We start from the raw sequence: 21,099 nt of genomic DNA on the forward strand, positions 1-21,099 counted from the left end.
TGCTCACCAGGAGCCAGGGCGGGCGACTCGTCCCTGCTGTTGTCTGCTGGTGCCTGGTGCGCCTCAAGAAGGGCTCGCAGGGCTTTCCACCATGGAGAGGTGGGGGGACCGAAACAAGAGCAAGCTAGTGAGCACCTCTAATCCCAGTACTCTGGGAAGCCGAGGCAGGAGGATTCCAAGTTTGAGCACAGTCTGGGCAATTTAGACCCTGTCTCAGAATTTTGGAATACGAATAAAAAGTGCCCTGGAAGTAGCTCAGTGCAAAGGTCTTGGTTTAATCCCCAGAGCCACTCACAAAAACTCTTAATAGGCGCCACACACTGTGCTAGCTCCACCCTCAACAGCCCCAGGGTGCTTGCACCAAGCCACATCCCCAGCCCTTGCGGTATTTTTTGAGACAGGGTCATGCTAAGTTCCTAAGTTGGCCAGACTGTCCTGCCTCAGCCTCCAGAGAGTGGGGTGGCAGCCTGCAGCACCCGCCGGACTCACATTAAACACCCCGAATAGCACGCTTTCTTTGCAACCTTCTTCATTCTGTGCGTGGGGAGTGCCAGCACCCAGGGAGGAGACCAAGCCAGCCTCAGGAAGTCGCCCTCGGGCCTCTGGTCTTACCTTGTGGTGGTGGGCGTGGCTGGGGCTGTCCCAACTGAGGCCCCAGCTGGCCTTGGCCCGGGGACTTTGCTGGCTTGGTCTGTGGAGCCTGGAGTGCAAGAAAAAGGAAGCCTGTGGCGCTGGCTCAGCCAGCTGCTTCCCTGCGGGCGAGCTTCGTTGCTTCGAGGTGAGGTCCACATCAGGGCATGGGGCTCTTGGTGTTTTCTGAGACATTAGCCCAAGCCTGCCACAAATTTGCAGCAATCCTCCTGTCTCAGCCTCCGGTGCGTAGTTCTTAGATGGTAGCCCTGACATTCCCACAGGGCGCTCTGGTAAAGCCAGGCCTTGTGGGGCGAGGGCCTCTGGGGGCACTGCTGTGCTCGGGGTGGGGACTGGAGACACAAAGGACTCCCTTGCCAGGTGCTGGGGTTCCCACGGAGGGTGTGCGCCCTCCCCAGCCCCTCCTTGACCCCTCTCTCTTCCCTCTCTATCACACACACCCCACCCGGCCCAGCTTGGGGACCCAGAAGTGCCACTGGTCGGTCAGCTCTGCCCACAGACACTGAAGGCCAGGTGGGAAGCGCTCAGGCGAGGTCTGCCTCCAGCTCCCACCCCTTTGCCCCAGAGCCTCACCCAGGGCCGCAGCGTGGAGGGCACCGTGGCCCCTGGCACCAGGAGCTGGCTCATCTTGGACACCACAAGGTCGGCCATCAGTTGCCGGTCGTCTTCCACGTGCCCCCCTATCAGGGGCATCGAACTGTCCATGACCTGCAGGGAGGCACCTTGGGGCTCAGGGCGTCCACACAGCTTGGTGGGAGACCGCTAGGTGGCGCTGCGCCCCGTGGGACCTCACCGTGGGGACTCCAGGTTCTCGCAGAGGCTGCAGCAGCTCCCCATGGGTCACCCGGCCTCCCCAGCTGCCGCCCTTTCCTGTCTTCTTCGGGGACCTGTCCCCGCACCCCCTTTCCCATGAGTCCTCAGGGCTTGGGGTCTCCTGTCCTCTGGCCAAGGTCAAGGTGGCCACGGAGTGGGGGAAACAGTAGGGACTCAGCTTTTGGGGCTGGAGGAGTCAGGCTGTCCCTGCCGGCCTTGGGGACCCTGGCCCCACTGGGTGCCGAGTGTGTGTGTGTCTGGGGCCCCAGGGCTCTGAGGATGCACAGAGAAAGCTCCTGGCCCTGGTCCCCTGCCCACCTGTCCTGTCCCAGCCCCAAGTCCCCATGTCCAGCCTTGTCTCCATGTGTGTCACTCTCCGGCCTCTCCAGGCCCACGTGGGAGCTAAGGGGTGAACCCAAGGGCCCGGGGGTGGGGTGGGAGAAGGACGGAGCCGGGCCCGAAGCCCACAGAGCACCAGGGCCGGGGCTGGCACCAGCAAGAGGCCAAGAGGTCGCGTCTGGGCTTCTGGCTTCCAGAAACCTGCAGGGGCACCGCCTGGGAGCTCCACCCCAGGAGCAGCCAGCGCCCCCTGTTCTCACTGCAGTTCCCACCCAACCTGCTTCGGCTGCAGTGACAGCCGCCCTAGCAGAAGGGGGCACAGGAAACTGCCGGCCCGCCCTGGGGGCCCCCTGCTGGAGCCCTAAAAGCTGGAAATTGGTCCTCTGAGGGAGGGCGGTCGCCAGGCAGCCTTGTGCCTTGCAACTTTGCAAAGGTGTAGATAGCCCCTCTACCATGGCTCTGGGGCCTCTGCCTGTCAGGCGTGGTCCACCACCTGACCTCAGCTAGTATCTCTTGTCTTAATTTTCTGAATCTTCCGGCCATTTTCTCCCAGGGGCCACGGAAAGACCAGCAGACCTTACAGCCGGCCACACTTCCAGGAGCCACACACATATCCTGCCCCTCTGCTCTGGCCTCGATGTCACCGTCACCACCACCTACCCAGGAGCTGGTTCAGGGGCTGTTGGGGCCCTGTTTTGTCCTTTGAGGGAGCTGGCTCCTGCTCCCTGGCTGCCCCAAGCCCCCAGGAAGGAGCGCCTCTGTGGCATCTCCAGAGCCAATAACCCCATGCCACCTTTTCTGGGACATTTTTGAGTTGCTTTCCTATGTGCTGTTGTCCAAGCCGCTATGATCATCTCCACCCCCTGGGCCTGGTGAGAGGAGCTGGGCCGAGCAGGCCTCTTCCTTCCTGGGCGTGGGACAGTGGCCTCGCAGAGGCAGTGCTCCTGGGCACGGAGCTGATTCTGGGGTGAGCGTGGCTGCCTGCCCTGGGGTCTGCGCCCGGACGGGCAGCTCAGTAGTGAGGATGACGAGGGGCTCTCCCCAGACAGTGGCCCTCAGCCCCATGTCTCCCATCAGTACACACAGGGCTCTGTCACATGTCCTGTGGTCAGGGTGCACAGGGAGCTGGGGGCAGGGAAGCAGGAGGGAGCAGTGCAGGGGCAGCCCACAGCACGGCCGCCGCTGCGCCGAGGAGCCTCCTGCAGCCGCTTCCCGTGTCTCCACCTCTGTCTCTGCCACCACCAGCAGGGGCTTTCTCCTCTCCTTGCAGCACACCCATCCCTTCACTGCAGTGCCCCCAGGCCACCCAAGCCTAGTCACAGGAGTCCCCGAAGCTCATGTTTGTTGGATGAATGAATAACGGAGTCTCTGCAGAGTGACCAAGGAGGTATGTTTACCCCACACACAGGGCCAGGGCCAATGGGACATCTGAGTCAGCCAGGTGACACCCTCCCCCAGGCCCTGAGGAGGACGCCCTGGACACCCTTATGCCAGGAGCAGGTCCTGCGGGGGGGGGGGGCTCTCGCACCTCGATGATGAAGTCTCTACCATCCTTGCTGTGCACAGCCTTGACCGCACAGATGTCCAGGCCGCCAAACATTTCTGAGCAGCTGTCCACCCACAGTCGGTACCTGAGGAGGGGTGGAGGACAGTGGGTGGGCGGGGACAGCCCAGCGGGCCACACTCAGGCACGCAGTGCGCGCGCCTGCGTGAGGTGTGACGGCTTCCCTAAAGCGTGACTGACGTACAGGACGCAGTGCCAGTCCCTCTTGCTCGGAGCACTCGACCCATCATCCCAGCCCCGGTCTGCGGCAGCTCTGGAGTCTCTTCTCGTGGCTCTAGGAGGTGCAGTCAAAACTACAGTGACTGCTGGGCCAGGGGCCATCCAGCGGAAGGCAGTGCAGCGCTGAGTCCTCGTCCACCCATTGCCTGGGTCTGGGACGAAGGTCAAGACGGCTGCAGAGGGAAAGGCTTTGAATCCGTTCAGCCGGGACAGCACAACCAGACCCTCGGGAGAGAGGACTCCAGAGCTGCTGCAGGAAGTGGCAAGGAGGACGGGAAGGGGCCAGAAGAGAGGGGTGGACCAGGGACGCTCGGCGACACGCGGCTTTTACTGTCGTAAATGTAAAACAGCTAAACATCTCAATTTTTGCAGTGTGATAAAAAGATTACAGTGAATATTTTAGTCTTTTGAAGATTACATATACGGAGGGAGGGGGTGGGAGAGAGCACGGAAAGGCACAGAGCCCCCGAGCCCTGCCCAGCCCCTTCCGGCCCGTCCAGTCACCCAGCCCTTTCCCTTGGGAAAGCTTCTCCCCGGCTGCGACGCCTCCGACCCTCCCAGACTGGAGCCTGCCAGACACCCAGGAGGCCTCGGACAAAGGGTGCATTCTCCCCAGCCTGGGGACCGCCGCCCTGCGGCCTGCTGCTTTTGTTCCCTGTCAGCCATCAGGGGCTGCAAGGCCGCCCGCTTCAGTGGGGACAGAGCCCTAGCTGGGGTGGTTGGTGGTCCCCCTTGGCTGCCCTTGGCTCCCACCCACCTGCCCCACCCCCTCCAACGCCACCCCCCACTCCCGCCAGGCGCGGCTCATCCAGGCCACGTGGAGGATGGGAGAAGAGGCAAGATGCAGACTCCCACCCACGGCGGGTCCCCCTTGGGAGGGCTCCTGCCCCCAACGCCGATGCCCCCTTCCTCTTGCTGAGCTGCACCCGGCCCATCTGGTGCTGCTCGGTGGGGAGTCCAGGCCCCTGGTGCTTGCTCTGCACCCCTCAGGCATGCAGGAGAGCACCCAGGCAGCTTTCCTGATCTGCGCGTCAGGAGGCCACGCTGCCTCAGCTGTGGAGCGTGAGGCCGGCACGCCTGCCCCGTGTGAGCACCTCTGTCACTGCCAGGCGCTCCGTGCGCACTGCCTCCGAGCGTGGCCACCCACGTGCAAGCCAGGCAGGGCCCTCCTTCGTCCCTTCAGTGGTGGGGGGAAGCCACGTTCCCGTGATGGGACAGAACTGGAGACAGCAGATTGTACCAGGAACCAGGCTGCATGGCAACTGGGAGCCCAGTTAGGGGCACCTGGCGGTTTAGGGTCCCCGGAGAGTTCTGTCTCTGTGGGGTCACACTGGACGCTCTGCTTTGGTTGCACAGGGAAGTGGATCCCCAGACCCGTGGGCACTGGGATAGTCGCAGTCAGCCCTGAGGCCAGGAAGCCTGGGGTCAGTTGCAGCAGGGCCAGCGTCCCACGAGCACCTGGGGGAGGGACGGGACTGCCTCTGCCCATGGCCTGTGTCCCTGTAACAGCGCTCCGGAGACAGCGGTGGAGGTGGGGCCGGCTGAGCACGGTGCACAGCGCACAGCTTTTCCTGCGTTGTGCGTGCTGCCTCCGTGCTGCACCTGGGGCGCAGAAAGCTTTGCCAACTGCCCCTGGGGTCGCAGGGCCTGGATCTGACCCTCCTCGTCAGCCACGTGCCAGGTGCTGGGCCCCGAACTGGTGCTGCAGTGCCTACCTGGTCTTTCTTCTCTTCAAGACCCCCTCCTTTTCTTTTCTTTCTTTCTTTCTTTCTTTCTTTCTTTCTTTCTTTCTTTCTTTCTAACTATTGGAATTGAACCCAGGGCCTTTGCATGGATCTGCAGCCTCAGCCCTTTTGTGATTTATTTATTTATTGCTCTTTTTGAGACAGGGTCTCCCTGTGCAGTTCAGGTTGGCTGTGAGCTCACTTTGTAGTCCAGGCTGGTCTTGAACTCGCAACAATCCTCCTGCCTCAGCCTCCTGAATGCAGGGATTACAGGCGTCCACCACCACTCCTGGTCCTTATTTTTTATTTTGAGACAGGGTCTTTCTAAATCTCTAAGTGCCCAGGCCTGGCAGGAACTTCACACTCTCTTGCCTTAGCCTCCCGCCTGAGGACCGGCCAGCCCTATCACAGTGCAGCAGCCTGCTTGGCCACAGGGATTGATCAGGGGTGGTTATGTGACCCAGCCTGGCCAATCAGCGGATGAGGCCGGCAGCAGCTTTGCTCCTGAGGCGCAGGCCTGGAGGCTGAGAAGCTGGAGTCACTGGTGTAAACCAAGCGGGCGAGGGACTAGGGGTCGCCAGTGGCCTTGCTTCCTGGCCTCAGCCGGCCCCAAATTGGGGACGGGGCTCTCTCCCCGCACCTTCCTCCCAGCCTCCCTCCTCTGGGGCTCCTACCCATCCCCCTCTGCTCCCTCCTCTCCCGCCCCCTCCCTCCCCCCAAGCTTCTTCCTCCCAGGCTCCCTCCTCCCCAGGCTTGCCCCCGCCCTTCCCGGGCTCCTCTCCTCCCCAGCCCATCCCGCATCCCCACTGCCCGCCGGTGTGTCTCTTACCGCTCGGTCATGGCCACCTGCTCCAGCATGGCGGAGCCCGTGTTGGCCTTCCAGTTCCCCGAGATGGACGTCCTCCTGTGGCAGAGCACAGCATTAGGGACGTCCTGGCCGCCGGCCGCTGCCTTCTCCACGCTGGCCCTGAGGCCCGGGGCATGGTGTCCGCCCGAGCTGTGGCGGCTCTGGGTGCCCCACTGCCCCTTGTTTTCCTGCTCTTGTCCTCCCCGGGGTGACCTAGCCTGCTTGCTGGATCTTAGGTTTTATTGCCTATGCCACTCTTTTATTTTCTGTTTGATTTATTTATCTTTGCGGTACTGGGGATCGAACTTGAGAACTTGCGCTTGCCAGGCAGGCACTTGTGCCGCTGAACTATCTCCCCAGCCCTATTGTTTTTTTTTTTTTTTTTTAAATTATTTATTGGATACAAGGTCTGACTATGCAGCTCAGACTTGTGATCTTCCTGTCTTGGACTCCCCAGAGCTGGGATTACAGTTGTGCCCCTCCACGCCCGGTTGTGGTGTTGCACGGCGTGCCCAGGTTCCGAGGCCCGCAAGGCATGTGGTGCCAGGGATTGAACTCAGGTCGGGTCCTTGCCCTTGCCAGGCATCTGAGTTATCTTCCCAGCCCAACCTATACCATTTTTTTTTATAGTTAAAGATTATTTCTAAACATTCTGACATCTGAGAAAATCAAGCCAGCCTTGGTGTTAGGCCATACCCTGAGGGGACCTTGCTGGAGGTTGGGTCTACAGTTCTGCACCGCTTGAGAGGCATGGCAGGGGGAGGGGCAGGTCACTCGGAGGGGACAGGTACTCCCTCCCTTCTCTTCCATCTCTTCTTGGCATCCTGGCTGTCGGAGGAAAGCGGGCTCCTTCCCCACACCTGGCCCTAATGTCCTGGGCTGCCGGAAGCCCAGTGGATCCAGAGGCTGAAAGTTCTGAAACTATAAGCCCAAATCAACCTTTCTGGTTCATAAGTCATCTCATCTAGGTGTTTTATGAGAGCAACAAAAGGCTGGCTTACACACTAGACCTCTTGTCTTGAAGCAGAACCAGGGCAGTGTCCTCCCTGATGATTCTGGGATTTTTGCAGACCCTGAAGTGCAGGGTCAGGAGAGGAGTGGTGAGTCTGCCCTCTGTGAGGGGCAGGCAGGCCATCAGCTGGTGCCTGTCTGCCTGTCTCCCTGCCCCTGCCCCTCTGCCCTGCTTGTAGGGGTTCTGCTTGGGCAGTGGCTGCGACCTCCAGTCCTTGCCCCACCTGTGGGCCCTGCCGCCATCTTTGTCTCCATCTTCAGGTCCTGCCACCTTGCAGCCCCATCTGAAGTGCGGAGCTGCCTTTCCCCTGCTGAGTGAGGAGTGCCCTGGGGTCCTGTCTTTCCCGAGGGGCTGCTGAGTTTCCTCTGGGGACCATGGGGGAGCGCAGGCCCAGAGTCCCAGGACTGCTTCTTGCCTGGAGGACCAGGTGGCCTCAGAGCTGGAGGATGGCCCCAGGGTAAGCAGCCACAGGGCTGAAGGATTGTGGGACCTAGGGAGGAAACAGGGTCACCGGACAAGACCCCAAGGAAGCCACCTGCTGAGCAGGACAATGAAACCTCACCATGACAGAGGGGTGGGACTGCGAGTTTGATACCGGTTCTACCTCTTGCTGGCAGCGTAACCATGGCAACCTCTCCTGTCTCTTCCGTGGTAAAATGGGAACAACTGCGGCCCCATACTCCTTAGGGCTTCTTGTGCTCCAGGAGGGAAATGATCCCATAAATCTCCTAGCACAATGGGCGCTCCTATTATTTTGAGCAAATGGAGACAGGAAGAGCTGGTGTCCCGGCCGAGGCCACAGGGACACAGGGGGACGATGACATAAGCGTAGATGTGCAGCCCGAGCTTGCTAGGTCAGGAGGCAGGTCCTGGGTGTTCCCAGCACTGCTCACTCCAGCCTCGCAAGACTTGCTGAGCGGAGTGCTGGTATTACTATGTTCCTGCTCAGAGCCAGGTGCCCCCAAACCATGTCTCAGCCCTAGCTGTCAGCCTGGGCTCCCTTTGGACAGGCTTGTTATGGACAAGCCTGCGGGCCATGGTGGATTGGGGATGGCTTCTGGCCACGGCCTGAAGGTGTGTCCCCTGCTGGGGTGGAGGACGGGAAAAATCACCTTGTTGTAAGTTCCTCAGTCTTGGACTATTGCATCAAAATGCCACAAAGTGGGTGGCTCAGACAGCACACAGGTAGCCGGACGCCGTGGCACACGCCTGGCATCCCAGCTATTCGGGAGGCTGAGGTAGTAACGCAGAAAGTTCATGCCAGTCCGAGAGACTGTCTCAGAGTTAAAAAGGAGGAGCTGAGAGGTGCAGCTCAGCGCTGCTGGGTTCCATCCCCCACGCCGCTGCTCAGCAGCAGCACCCAGCCGGGAAGCTCAGCTTGGGCAGGAGTCGGGGGCATTGGCTGGTGCGGCCCTCTTTAGCGTAGTACGAGATGGGCAGACGTGAGAGATGGAATTGTGGTTGCGTGTGCACGCGTGGCCCGGGATGCACATGCGTCTTCTCACTGTGTCTGCTTGGAGAACCTGAAATGGCAGGCGTGGCGTGCAGAAACTGGCCAGGCAGGAAGTGGCCAGGGCAGGAGCCGTGCTGTCCATGGAGCCCTCCCTGGTGTGCGCCATTCTGGGGTGCAGGAAACTGTGACTGATGACAAATTGCAGCTGTTGGGTCAAAGAGGCTCCACATGAAGCATGAGGCGATGAGGTAATTTGCAAGAAAAGAACTGGGACAAGGTGTCGCCAATGTCAAGGGGACTCGAACAAGGAGGAGAGGAGGGAAATGATATCATGCTGGCTGGCACATGTCACGGCTGAGGGGCAGCAGGAGGGGTCTGGGCACCCGGGGTCCGGGAGCTTGGAGTCAGCACGCTGGCCTCTGCACAGAAGAGGTGCTGGATGGTGAGTCCTGAGAACCAGCGCTCGCCTTCTGCTCCTGCTCCGTCCCTGGCCTCTAATCCAGCCGCCAGGCACTGGCTGAGAGTGGCCACTCAGTCTGTGTTGTCCTCAAAGCTTGAAGTCACCTCCTATTCTGTAGAAGATGCGGCTCAGGTAGTGCAGGAGTGACCAGAGGCCACAGGCTGGACAAGCACAGCGTGACCAACGTGACCTTCTCAGGAGCGGGGGGCAGGGCTTCTGGGCCCGCACCGTATAGCCCTGAGTGTGTGCAGGAGACTCTGCCCTGCTAGGCCTCCAGGTGCTGCAGCGCACACTGCAGGCTGCCCAGGGTCTGTGTCAGTGGGCAGCAGTGGCAGCTTCCCCAGAGGCCAGGGGCAGGTGCAGCCTCCGCACAGGCCGGTACCTCGGCTTCTTCCAGCTTGATGACCTATGCCCCTGGTGAGCCCCAGCACCAGGAGTGATGGGCCATCCTCTCTGGGCTCCTTGCCTCTGCCTTTCCCTAGCCACACTCCCTCCCATGGGATCTGGATCTCAGGAGAAGCACTGTGGACACTCGGGTGGATCCTTGCCCAGTGGCCATGCCTTGACAGTCCGTTGCTAGTGGCCATGAGGATTCCTGGGGCTGCCCAGGGCCTGTGTCTCTGACACTGATGTCTACGTGGGGTTGGTTGATTCGTGTTTGAAGCTTCTGATTGCCTGTGGTTTTCTGATAAATTCTCTTAAATGAAAACCCATGAAACTGTCACCTGGGCTTTCTGCTGCCCGCAGCCTGAGAGCCCTGGTATGACCTCCTGGGTGGCACTTTCTTTCCTTCGTTTTCTGGTGTGGGGCTCGAGCCCAGTGTGCTTCATTAGGCGCTGCATGCCCCCGACTCGGCATGCTGAGGGCTGGCATGGCAGGCGCGTCCCAGGCTGGCGCCAGACTTGGTGCCCTCCTGCCTCAGCCTCTGAAGCAGCTTGAACCAGAGGTGTGTGCTTCCATGGCCAGCTTCTAGCTGGCTCTATCGGTTCCAGAGAAGCCCACTGCAGTGAACTGCTTTGCTGTATTTTTCCCTATACTCATTATTGAACCAGGCCCTTCACACTGAGCTATAGAATTTTTTATTTTGAGACAGGGTCACCTAAATTGCTAAGTTGCCCTCCGCCTCCCGCAGCACTGGGATTAGGGGCACGTGCCACTGTGGTCACCTCAGAGCTCTCTTCTCCGAGGCGCAGAGTCATCAGGCTGGCTGCAGCAAGCCTGCAGGCCTCCCCACTTGTCCCACAGTGAGCCCAGTGTCCTCCCTGGGAAGCAGCCCCCTTGGTGTTAGCGCTCGGCCCTGATGGGCTGAGGCTGGACGTGAACCGCGGGGTCCTGCCGCAGAGCGAGGCGGCAGGGGGCAGCACGGCGCGCGGGGAGGCCGCGGCCAGATGGGGGCTGGCATCGCTAGTTTCCGTCTTGCCCTCCCTCCCGCTGCCTGGCGGCCTGGGACTCACATGTAGGCCTTGTAGTTAGACCCGATCTTCTGGATGCACACGTCGTACTTGGAGTCGATGAAGGCCTCGGTGGTGGCATAGGTCTTGGCCATGGCCACCACGCTGGTGATGTCCTGGTAGTCGAGCTGGTTCTCCACTTTGATCTGTGTCAGAGGAAGAGGGGGTGAGTGTCCCTTGCCTTCTGCAGCAGGATGCAGTGGTTGTGCAAGGTGGACGCTGTGAGGTTTCCTGCATGTGTGAGGGGTGTGAGCGCAGTGTCTGCGTGCACTGTGCGTGTGCCGTGTGGTGTGCATCTGCAGTGCATGGAGTGGTGTATCGTGCATGGTACAGTGTGTACAGTGTGCACATGCAGTTTGTGTAACACATGCAGGGTGTGTGCAGCGTGTGGTGTGCATCTGTAGTGTGTGTGTGCAGTGTGTGCGTCTACACGCACAGGCGGGCCTGCGGTGCTGGCCCAAGGCCGGGGTGAAGTGGGCACACATCTGTCCTGGGCAGGGCAGTAGCCCCGCTGCAGCCTGCACACAGCAGTGGGGCGTCCAGGCCCGACAGTGCTCGCAAGGCTTGGAGGGGTGGACTCCAGCGCTGTGGGCAGCTGGGACTCTGGGGACCTGCGTCTCGGAGAGGTTGCAGGCTCTGCCGGCCCCATCTGCTGAGGGCTCAAGGGCAGCGAGCTGCGGGCTGCAGGATCCCCAGTTTCCTGCCCCAGCCCCCAGCCCTGGCCCCTCATGGAGTCCTGGCCCCGATGTCTGCATCTCTGGGGTCACTGCTGCCACCACCAGTGCCCCACGGAGCGACCGGTAGAGATCCTCCTTGCCCTCAGGGTCTCACCACAGGCTCTGGGGGCAGGGAGGTAGGGGCTGAGGCAGGGACAGACAGGCCTGTGACAGTCACTTCAGTCAGGAAGTGAAGATCTGAAGACCTGTCCCGGGCCCCAGGGGCAGAGGCACCAAGCAGGGGCGGGGCTGGTGCACTGCCCTCAGTAGCCCTGCTGCCTGGACCGGGCAGACCACGGCTGACCACGGAGCTGTGCCCTCCTGCCCAGGTGGCCCCTCCTCCTGTGTGAAGCCCACCCCGCCTGCTCAGAAGGCACAGTGGCAGCCGTGGTTAGGAGCCAAGTGTCCTCCTGCTCCATGGAGCCGAGGCCACAGGCTGCCAAGCTGGTGGGGCCCAGAGGCCCCGACTCGGAGGGTAGCTCAGCAGGGTGTCACGGCAGGGACTGGCTAGGACAGGTAGCACTAGGCCCTGTGTGTACAGGACAACCCCTTCCGAGCAGTTCTGCACCGCCCTGCATATGTGCTGCTTCAGGTTTGGCCACTGTGTCTTTAGCACAGGGTTAGAAGCAGCATTGCTGTTGCCTAGCTTTTAAGTGAGCTTCGTATTGTATGTGGGCGTCACGGGTCCTTTGTAGGACAAGTGCATAGATACAGAAATAGTGTGGGAGCTCATCTCGCGTCCGGGGTGGGGCCCAGGGTCTGGCGCCCACTGAATGGGCAGTGATTGCAGAGCAGTAAGTGATGAATGAATAAAGGAAGTTAATTGTCCTCTGCGGGCTCCCACGACAGCGGTGCTGGTGCTGCGCGCCCGCCTGTGGGCCTGGGGCTGCTCCGTTGGGCGCGTGGACTTCAGGCTGGGGGTTGGTCATGGTACAGACCACGGCTGAGTGGCAAGGACTGCGCCAGCCGGGGAGGGGCAGCCTGAGGACCGGAAAGGACCACGTGTCAGTGGGTTGGAATAGACCAGCACGTTAATCATCTGTGACTTTGCAAAAGGTCACCGGTCACCTCTGAGGGATGCTAAGACTCCATCTGCTCATTCAGAAAAGGGGCCAGGCATAGTGTCCATGTCCGTGGTCCTAGCACCTGGGAGCCTGAGGCAGGAGGACTGCTGTGAGTTCAAGGCTACCCCGGGCTGCACAGTGAGTCTAAGGCCAGCATGCAGTAAGACCTTGCCTCAAGTTTGTTTGTTCGTTCTCGGACTCACAGTGATCCTCCTGTTTTCAGCCTCCCAAGTGCTGAGATTACAGGTGCACCTACCACGCCCAGTCTCAATCACCATCTCAGCGCACCTCGGGGGCAGCACCAGCATGGGGGGATCAAACCCTGGCCACTGCCTTCTGCCTAAGCAGGCGCTTTAGTCCACTGAGCTGTCTGGCGGGCCCCCTTTTTCTCTTCTTAATTTCTTATATCTTCCTTCTAATTTTGCATGCATATATCTAGTAATATTAATAACTGGAAGACAACACTATGCACTACCACAAATACTGTGAAATTCATACTACTTTGTTAAGTGAAATTCTGATTTACTTGTAATTTTTGTTTCAATACTATTTTGTACTCTTTTAAAAATAAAAAAAAAAATGCCAGGGAGATGGCTCAGTGGAATAAGCACTCGCCTGGCAAGCTCAAGGACCTGAGTTCAATCCCCGATTCCGCATTAAAAAAAGAAAAATAAAAAAAAAATAAAAAAAAAGACCTTGACTCAAAAAAAAAAAAAAAAAAATCCTCCAAACCTCAAGTGTAAATAAGAAGATGAAGAACTGTCTTCATTTTTTGATAAATTTCAGCTAACAAAATAGAGGTGTTGGGCCAGTGAGATAGTGGATTAAGCACCTGCTTAGGCAAGCACTGGGACTGGGATTCAATCCCTGGCACCACAGGTTGCACCAGCCCTGCCCTGGGCACACGAAGCTGGCCACCGAAATCTGATGTGGTGGTGCACGCCTGTAATCCCAGAACTGGGGAGGCTGAAAACAGGAGGATCACTACAAGTCCCAATTATGTAGTGAGGCCCTGTGCCAAATACAAAACAGAGGTGTAAGAGAGCGTCACCCTCTGAAGCCTCTAGACCCAGGAGGGGCCCGTGCTGCAGCCACCACTGCTGAGTCCAGGGGAGAGGCAGGGCTGGGACGGCCACTGGGGGCATGGCAGATGGCCCTGACCCTGACAGCAGTCTTCACATCAGAAGAACCCACCAGACAGACTGGGGTGCAGGGGTGACAGGAAACCCCAACACTCACTGGGGTGCCCTGGCCACAGCTCAGCCTGGATGGCTCAGACTTGGTGACCCCCTTTTCTCTCTGTCACAGGAAATGAGGCCACAGTGTGGCAGCAGGGAGCGGCCGTCAGCCCTCTGTGGAGTGCGGAGGAAAAGCCACCTGGTGTCCCCAGATAAAGGCCAGGAGACACACGTGGCCTGCACGGAGGAGGCCTGTCACAGGTGGAAAGGTCCGTGTGGACCTGGCCGTGTGAACTACAGGTTCTGTCTGCATGCTGTGAGAAGTGCTCAGTGTGCGGCGGAGGTGGAGCACAGACCGCCCTGGAGAGGCAGGGACGGTGTGATAATGACAGGGAGGTAAACAGAAAAGCAGCTCTGGTGTGTTAGACATGGCCGCTGAGATACCCGTGAGTGTGCTGAGGTGCCAGGGTTTGCCTCAGAACAAGCAGTGACACAGAGAACTGGTTGCCAGCACCCGGGGGGCGCAGGACACCAACACGGCTATGGGTGGGCGGCCAGAAACCTTGGATGTCACCTCATGAGGATGCTAAAATCCTGAACTGCTTCCTTTAGAGGAAGGGGGAGTTTTATGAGACTCAGCCCCCACATTTAAAAAAATGATAAAAGGGCCCAGTGGAGGCGGGAAGTGTGGGGGCGGCCAGTGGCAGCGCCCTGCACCTGGCACGTGGCTTCCAGCCCCCATTTTCTCTTCTTTGGTGCATATTTGAACATTTCCATCGTAAAGGGTTAAACACAAGCTGGACAAGCTGGGTGAGGCCGTGAAATTGCGCTTTGCAGGAGGCGAAGGTGCGCGCCATAATTCGGGCGAGGTCGTGACCCCTTTTTGTGTCCACAACAGAAATGGGGAGCACGATCCAGCATCTTTAAGAGGAAAAGGACCAGTGTCTGGGTGACTTACGGCTGTCCTCGCAACCAAGTCGGGGTGACATTGTCCCGAGCTCCCCCGGTGGCCAGAGTGACGCGTGGTCAGCCCGACAGCGCGCTGCAAGGCCCGGGTGGCTCTTGGGCCCTCGCACGGGGTGGGCGCACGCCTTGGTCCGCGCCAGCTGCACAGTAAACCCTCACAGCTGAGGGGCTTGTGCAGCAGGCCCTTGGGCTCACGGTCCGGCCCCGGGCGTCTGACGACAGGGCGCTGGCATGACCCTGTCTTTCTGTCCCTGAGACACAACACTGAGGCCCGGCACTGAAAGGAGCAGAGGCTTAGCTTGGCTCACGTTTTCAGCCGGAGTTTGGCCCGCTGGACGCAGAGGGCACAAGCAGCGTCGGGGGCAGGAGAGTAATGGCCCCAAGGCAGGGGCACAAAGCAGAGATGGGAGGAGCCGGGGCCAAGAACACGGCACGCCCAGGCCCCGCCCGCTGCAGCACTTGGGGTGGGGTGGGGTGGGGGGTGTACCTCCACCTCCACCTCCCGACCCAGTCGCTCCGCACGCACCAGGGACTTTGTTTCCAACCATTGCGGGTGCGTTTGGGTCCAAAGTGTGAGCTCTCTGATGTTGCTTCTTTCAAGGCCACGAAGCCCATCGCGAGGGTCCCCCTCTAGTCTCTTCTAAGCTCCCCATATCGTCGTGGTGGGTTGAAGGCAGGCTTGGCCGTGTACACCTGCGGGCCGGGCGCAGTCCCTCGCGTGGAGCGCATTTTCCTGTCCTCTGCATAAAGCAGGGTTCAGGGTTCAGAGAAAGCAGTGTGCAGATGCCCGTAAGATCAAATACAGCGATCATTTTGATCCATTCTTACAGCTTTTTTCTCTTTTTTGGTTGAAAAAATTACATCCGTTCACAGCAAAAAGAGGCCTAAGATCTCAAAAGGAAATCTGGGGAAAAATGAAAGTTTCCCGGCCTTTCACCCAAGCCTCCCAAAGCGTCCTGCAAGCAGGCTCAGGTAGGGGTGCGAAGTGGGGCCCATCTGGTCTCCAAGCAGAGGCAAGAAGACAAAGGTCCCTTTTTCCCAGTGTGCGGTGACAGAGCCGGCCAGCCACAGCGGAGGGGCGTCGCTACGTGGGTACAGCGGGCCAGGCAGCTGGCAGTGCAGGCCTAGAGGTGGTTTGTCTGCAGGGAGCTGGTGCTCTGGTGCCCCTGGGCTTCTCTGGACATGCACCATGACAGGTTCTGAGTAGCAAGTGGGGCCTGGCACTGCCACGGGATGGGGTAGGGCGTGTGATGCCCCAACAGGACACAGGAGCCCTGTAGGCAGGTCCATCTGTGGGCTGGCGGCCAACACACTGGTCAAGGGTCCCGGCTGGAGGAAAGCTGAGAGGGTGGGGCACCTTTTTTTGGTACTGGGGACTGAACTCAGCCTTCATGCTGTGCTACATCCCTAGACCTTATTTTTTATTTGGATGCAGGGTTTTGCTAAGTTGCCCAGGCTGGACTTGAACTTCGAGTCCTCCTACCTCAGCCTCCCAGAGTGTTGGGATGACAGGCGTTGCCACCGGTCCCAGCTGTGACACCTTACGATGGCCAAGGCTGCGTCAGGGCTGGTGCTGCGCGGCAGGATCTGCACTGCCGAGGAGGGTGAGGTGGCAAGGGCACAGACGCCTTGGTCCTGCACATCTGAGGAGGACGCCCTGCAGAGGGCCACACTGGAGAGGCAGGCAGGCCCGGCCCTGCAGAGAGGCAGGCTCTGGGACAGATGGCCACGGAGGGCGCCGCGCTGAACGTGCCCACGCAGGACGGCTGCGAGCCTGCAAAGGGCGGTGGGCCGGCCAGAGCCTGGCAGGAAGGCTTCGCGCCAACTTCCCGAGCAAGCGTAGACACTGGGTTGCTCCTAAGCCCGGCGTGGGGCACCTGTCCCTCATCCCCGCGCTCAGGACGCTGATGCTGCGCTTGGTCCCTCCGGCACACGGCCTCTTCTGGCCACAGGTGTGCTCAGGGCACAGGTGTCTCTGGGGCCGGGATCCTGCGCCCGGGATCGCGTGGTATGGTGGAGGTTGTTCTCTCTGAAGGACGGAAGGGGCCAGTTAGTCTCCCAGCTGTCCCTCTTGCTGTGGTGCTGGGGTCGCTGCTCGCGGCGTGGCCCTGGGCGAGGCCCTTAGCCTCTCTGGTTCTTACCTTCCGGCCAGCCCAGAGAGCCTGGATCTCCCGGGGTGGGCCGGGCTTATTCTCTGCACCCTCCCGGGGCCTTGGAAGCTGTCCTCCTGAGTGCTCACCCAAAACTGAGTTAGAGCCGCCTTCCTTGCTTATTGATTAGTAGCCAGTGCTCGTTTCGGCTGAGATCAACAGGGAAGCTATCGAAGCAGCGCTTAGAGCTTGCTTGCGTCAAGCTCACTGGGTGCCCTTCTGGTCAGAGCTGATGCCCCTGCCATCAGTATAGCCCCAGGAGGGGCATCATGGTCCCCAACAGAGGTGAGGACATCGGGGTAGGCCAAGAGCAAACACCTCACCAAGGACATGGAGCTGGTACCCGCAGGCCGACTCCACCCAGAAGCTGGTTCCAGATTCCGCAAACATTGCTGCCCGCAGGGCCCTGCAGTGGCCGGGCCTTGACCTCTCCAGGATCTCTGATGGACACAGATGCAGGGTATGCTCACAGGGGCTGGCGTTGCTGTCCCTCTCCATGGGCATCTCTTGGTATCAGTCAAAAGCACAGCATCACTGGGAGAGCGGCTGGGTCCTCTCCAGGGCAGCGTGGCCGACGGGCTCACAGGCCCGTGAAGCTACATGAAGCCTGGAGCAGCGCCTGGCCAAAGGGGTGTGGGAACTACATAGCTTCGCTGTGCGCGAACTGCGCAGGTCTGTCTGCCTCAGCTTCATGGCTCACGACACAGGTGTGAAGGTTTTCCCAACCTACAGAACGGGAAATGCTCTTGCCAGCTCCCCCTCACACAGAGGACCGACCTCTAGAATACACAGACAACGCAGAAAAGTTAAACTTAAAAATAAAATAAAAAATAAAAAAAAAGTTAAACTCCACTAAATACAATCTCAAAAGATGGCCAAAGAGAAACACAAATGGCCAAGAAGCACACGAAAAATGCTCAGCATGGGTGGGCCACTAGAGAAGTACAAGTTAAAACAGTGTGAGCTCCTGTCTTACCCCAGGAAGAGTGACGGTCCCCAAGAAATCCCACAGTCACATGGGCGGGCTATGCTGCCGAGGAAAGCGGGCCCTTCTACATTGTGGGTGGGATGTAAGTTAGTGTAATCACTGTGGAAACCCATGCAGAGAGCCCTCTGAAACCTATCGCGCGGCTGGGGAGACAACGCGGCAGTCTAAGCACCTGCCTGGCAAGTGCAAGGACCTGGGTTTGATCCCCGGTACTGCAGGCCACACTGGCTCTGTGCTGTGCTGACCACTGAAACCGGGCATGGTGGAGCACGCCTGTAATCCCAGTGCTGGGGAGGCTGAGACAGGAGGACCACTATGAGTCTGAGCTGTGTAGCAAGACCCTGTGCCAAATAAATAAATAAATACATAAAATGTAAATAAATGATTTTAAAAATGTAAAAAAAAAGCCAAACAAACCCTAAAACTAGAGATTCCATTTGTCCCACTGGTCTAGGCGTCTTCCCCGGAGTCGACATCATATTAAGCGGTCACAGGCGCCCTGCTGGTAGCAACACAACTCATAATAGGTCCATCTTAGAGGCAGACACTGTCCATCAGCAGACGAGTGGGCATTTCACACACGGGGCACTGCTCTGCCGTGACACAGGTGACACACTCAGGACACGCCTGAGCCATCTGCAGGCCAGTGGGCACACCGGGACAGGACGTGACATAGATCAGACATGTCTTAACTATTGCAAGGCTTCCTTTCTGCGAGAAACCTAGATTATAAATAAAGAGTGGGGGAGGGGGCCGGGAGAGGAAGGAGGGGAGGCACTCAGGTCACGAGGCGGTGACCCGCGCCACGCCCGGCACCAGCTGCGCAAGGGCACGTTAGCATCACAAACATGGACTCATACAAAAGAAAAATGGAAAGAGATCATGAAAAGTAGGGCTCAAAGGGCCAGGGCAGAGACGCCAGGCAGTGGCGGCAGACCCTGCAGAGAGTGGGGCAGCAGAGCTCCACCTGGTCCTGCCGGGGCTGGGCTCGGTGTGGTGTGGCCAGGCTGGCCTCTGGCATGCAGGGCCTGGTCCCCGGTGCCCGCCCCGCCCCGGCCCTTCTGGAGCAGCTGGCTCCTCCGTGCTCACTGGTCTGTCCCTGTCCCTCCCAGGTGCTCCCCCAATCTGACCCGAGCAGAGCCTCCAGCCACGGCCTGGTGGGGACATCAGCGTGGCTGGCCGGGAGTAGCTCCGAGCCGAGGAGAGGGCAGGAAGTAAGCAGGACAAGTCCAGGGCCAGTGCCCCTCGGGGGTCACCAGCCCATCGGTCAGGAGGGGAAGCAGCCTCCTGCGCCTCCTCTGTGGGAGCGCTGCTCTTCCCAGACAGGCTCGTCCAGAATGGCTCTGCAGGTCTGCCCCCCGCGGTGCTCATGGCCCTGCCTCGAGTGTTGCATCCTGGGGACCGAAGGAGTAGGCATTCTCTGTTCTCTGACATTCGACAAATTGTACTCAGTGCTGCATTTGTGAGACTCGTCTGTGCCACTGCATGTGGCTTGCTTCTTTTTATTTCCTTAGTACGACTGTTTTATCAATTCTGTTGTTCATGGGCACATTAGTTTTGGAAGTTGTGAATAGAACAATTACAAACAAGCGCTTTGTTTCGTGCCTGCATTCACTGAGGTGGGCTCACTAACGCCCTGCGTAGCTCCTGGCCGGTGGATGACGGCGCGCGCGCGCGTGGTGGGGCGAGGCACGCCCTCTCTAGGCGCACATTTTCCTGCTCCGGTTGTCCCTGTTCTCACCAACACTTATGGTGATTAGTCCTTTTACTTTTAGCTATTCTGGCTGTTGCACAGCGCAGCTCGCTGTGGTTTGACTTATCTTTCTTGACACCTCGTGCAGCTGAGCTCATTTGCAGCGATTTACTTGCCTTTGTTGATTAGAGCTTTTGGCAACTTAATACTCTCCTGACTCATACTGTACTTGTAGCCAAGTGCAATAAATTGTCTGACACAGGATTTAGTCATCTCGCCCCTGTCGACTTCAGCTGGATTTTGGGCCCGCAGGGCTGGTCCAAGCCATCTGTTATAGGGATAAATAATATTCACTGGTGTCCTGTGTTCCAGGCCTGAGCTCAGCGGGCGACACGGTGAGGTCTCTCCTCACGGCTGCCCCCTGAGAGCGACACTGGTATCATCTCTACTTCATGGACAGAGGATCTGAGGAGGGGCTGGGGAGCCCACCTCAGGCCACACGGCCAGCAAGGCCCCTGCTTCTGGTTCCATGCTCAGTGGCTCTACCACGCAGCCTCCAGGGACGGACACACCGGACGCTCAACAACACGCTTTGCAGAGGACAGAAGCTGAATAACCACGTGGGATGTTGGTTGTCAAGAGCAGAAACATTACTGAACATGGCAGAAGATTAATGTCCTTAATGTGTGACGAGTTCTTACCAACTGATAAAAAATTCTCAGTTAAAAAGTGAAAGGCCCTGGGATGAGGACCATCCGGGCTTTCTGTGCGCTCGCCTCGTTTCCAGTCGCCGCTCCCCGGGGACTGAGAATGCGCTTGTGCCTGGGAAGCTCTGCCCTCACACTTCCTGCGCAGGTCCTCCCAGGTCTACCTGGCCAGGCGAGGCTGTACGGATAGCCGCACGGCTCGGAAGTTGCATTTGTCTCTCTGTTTCTGTGGGACTCTACTTTCAGCACCAATCCCATGGATACCAAAGAAGATGGGCAGTCCCTGCCCGCCCGCCCCAGGGGCTCCACGGCCTGAGAGTCCATGGAACTCCCATCACTCATATCAAATCTCCATGGAAACGGCGGGGGAGTCACTGCCTCAGTGTCACCTCAGGAGCAGTGGCTGTGAAGGGGTTGGGTCCCCTGACCATTTCCCATGCGAGTTGATCAGGGCCATGGTCACAGAGTGAGGGATGGGAGGGGCCCGCTGCACGTCAGGACGCTCTTGGCCCTGTCGTCAGTGCTGTGCTGCCAGGTCCTGCTTTCAGCGGAGGAAACGGGATGGACTCTGGGCCGGCTTCTGAGCCTCTGTGCTGGTGACGTGGGGCTGGGGCTCCTTGTGGGGGGCCACCACAGACAGGCAGGTGCATTACCAGGCTCACAGGGGCATCAGGGCCCTCCTGGTGGGTGGCAAGGACGCCCCTGACTATCGCAGCTAAAGCTGCTTCACATAGGAGCTCGGGGTGCCGTGGATCTGGGGTGGCCCTGGGCCAGGGTGCCCCCCACTACCGATTCCAAGCCACACAACATTGTGACTTCCGTGCTCTGGGACGCACACTGCCCCCCACTGCAGTGCTGGCCTCCCGCAGGAGGGCCTTGTGTCTTCCTGCTCGTGGGAGCTGCCTGTGGTTCCAGGCTCGCCCAGCCGTACGCAGCTTCCTCCCACTCTGCGCTTCTTCTCCTGAGCAGACTTCATTGTTTTCAGTGCTGGAAACTGGACCCAGGGCCTGAAACTTGGCTGCACTCCAGCCTTTGTTTCTTTTCTTTTTTTCAGAACCGGAGATTGAACTCAGGCCCTTGCACTTGCCAGGCAAGCACTTATTC

At 59.2% G+C, this 21,099-nt stretch overlaps 1 protein-coding gene across 1 annotated transcript in view; it reads right to left on the reverse strand.

The window, feature by feature from the left end:
- Syn3 (synapsin III) overlaps nucleotides 1–21,099 on the reverse strand; it is a 317,531-nt gene that overhangs the window by 14,159 nt on the left and 282,273 nt on the right. The window contains exons 8-12 of the mRNA XM_004623869.3: nucleotides 10,537–10,679; nucleotides 6,140–6,214; nucleotides 3,332–3,434; nucleotides 1,225–1,359; nucleotides 613–700 (exon numbers count right to left, since the gene is read on the reverse strand). Coding sequence (XP_004623926.1) covers nucleotides 613–700; nucleotides 1,225–1,359; nucleotides 3,332–3,434; nucleotides 6,140–6,214; nucleotides 10,537–10,679 — 544 coding nt within the window. The remainder of the gene's footprint in view (nucleotides 1–612; nucleotides 701–1,224; nucleotides 1,360–3,331; nucleotides 3,435–6,139; nucleotides 6,215–10,536; nucleotides 10,680–21,099) is intronic.

Source organism: Octodon degus, unplaced genomic scaffold (genome assembly GCF_000260255.1).
Source record: "Octodon degus isolate 3935 unplaced genomic scaffold, OctDeg1.0 scaffold00004, whole genome shotgun sequence".
NCBI classification, from domain to species: domain Eukaryota; kingdom Metazoa; phylum Chordata; class Mammalia; order Rodentia; family Octodontidae; genus Octodon; species Octodon degus.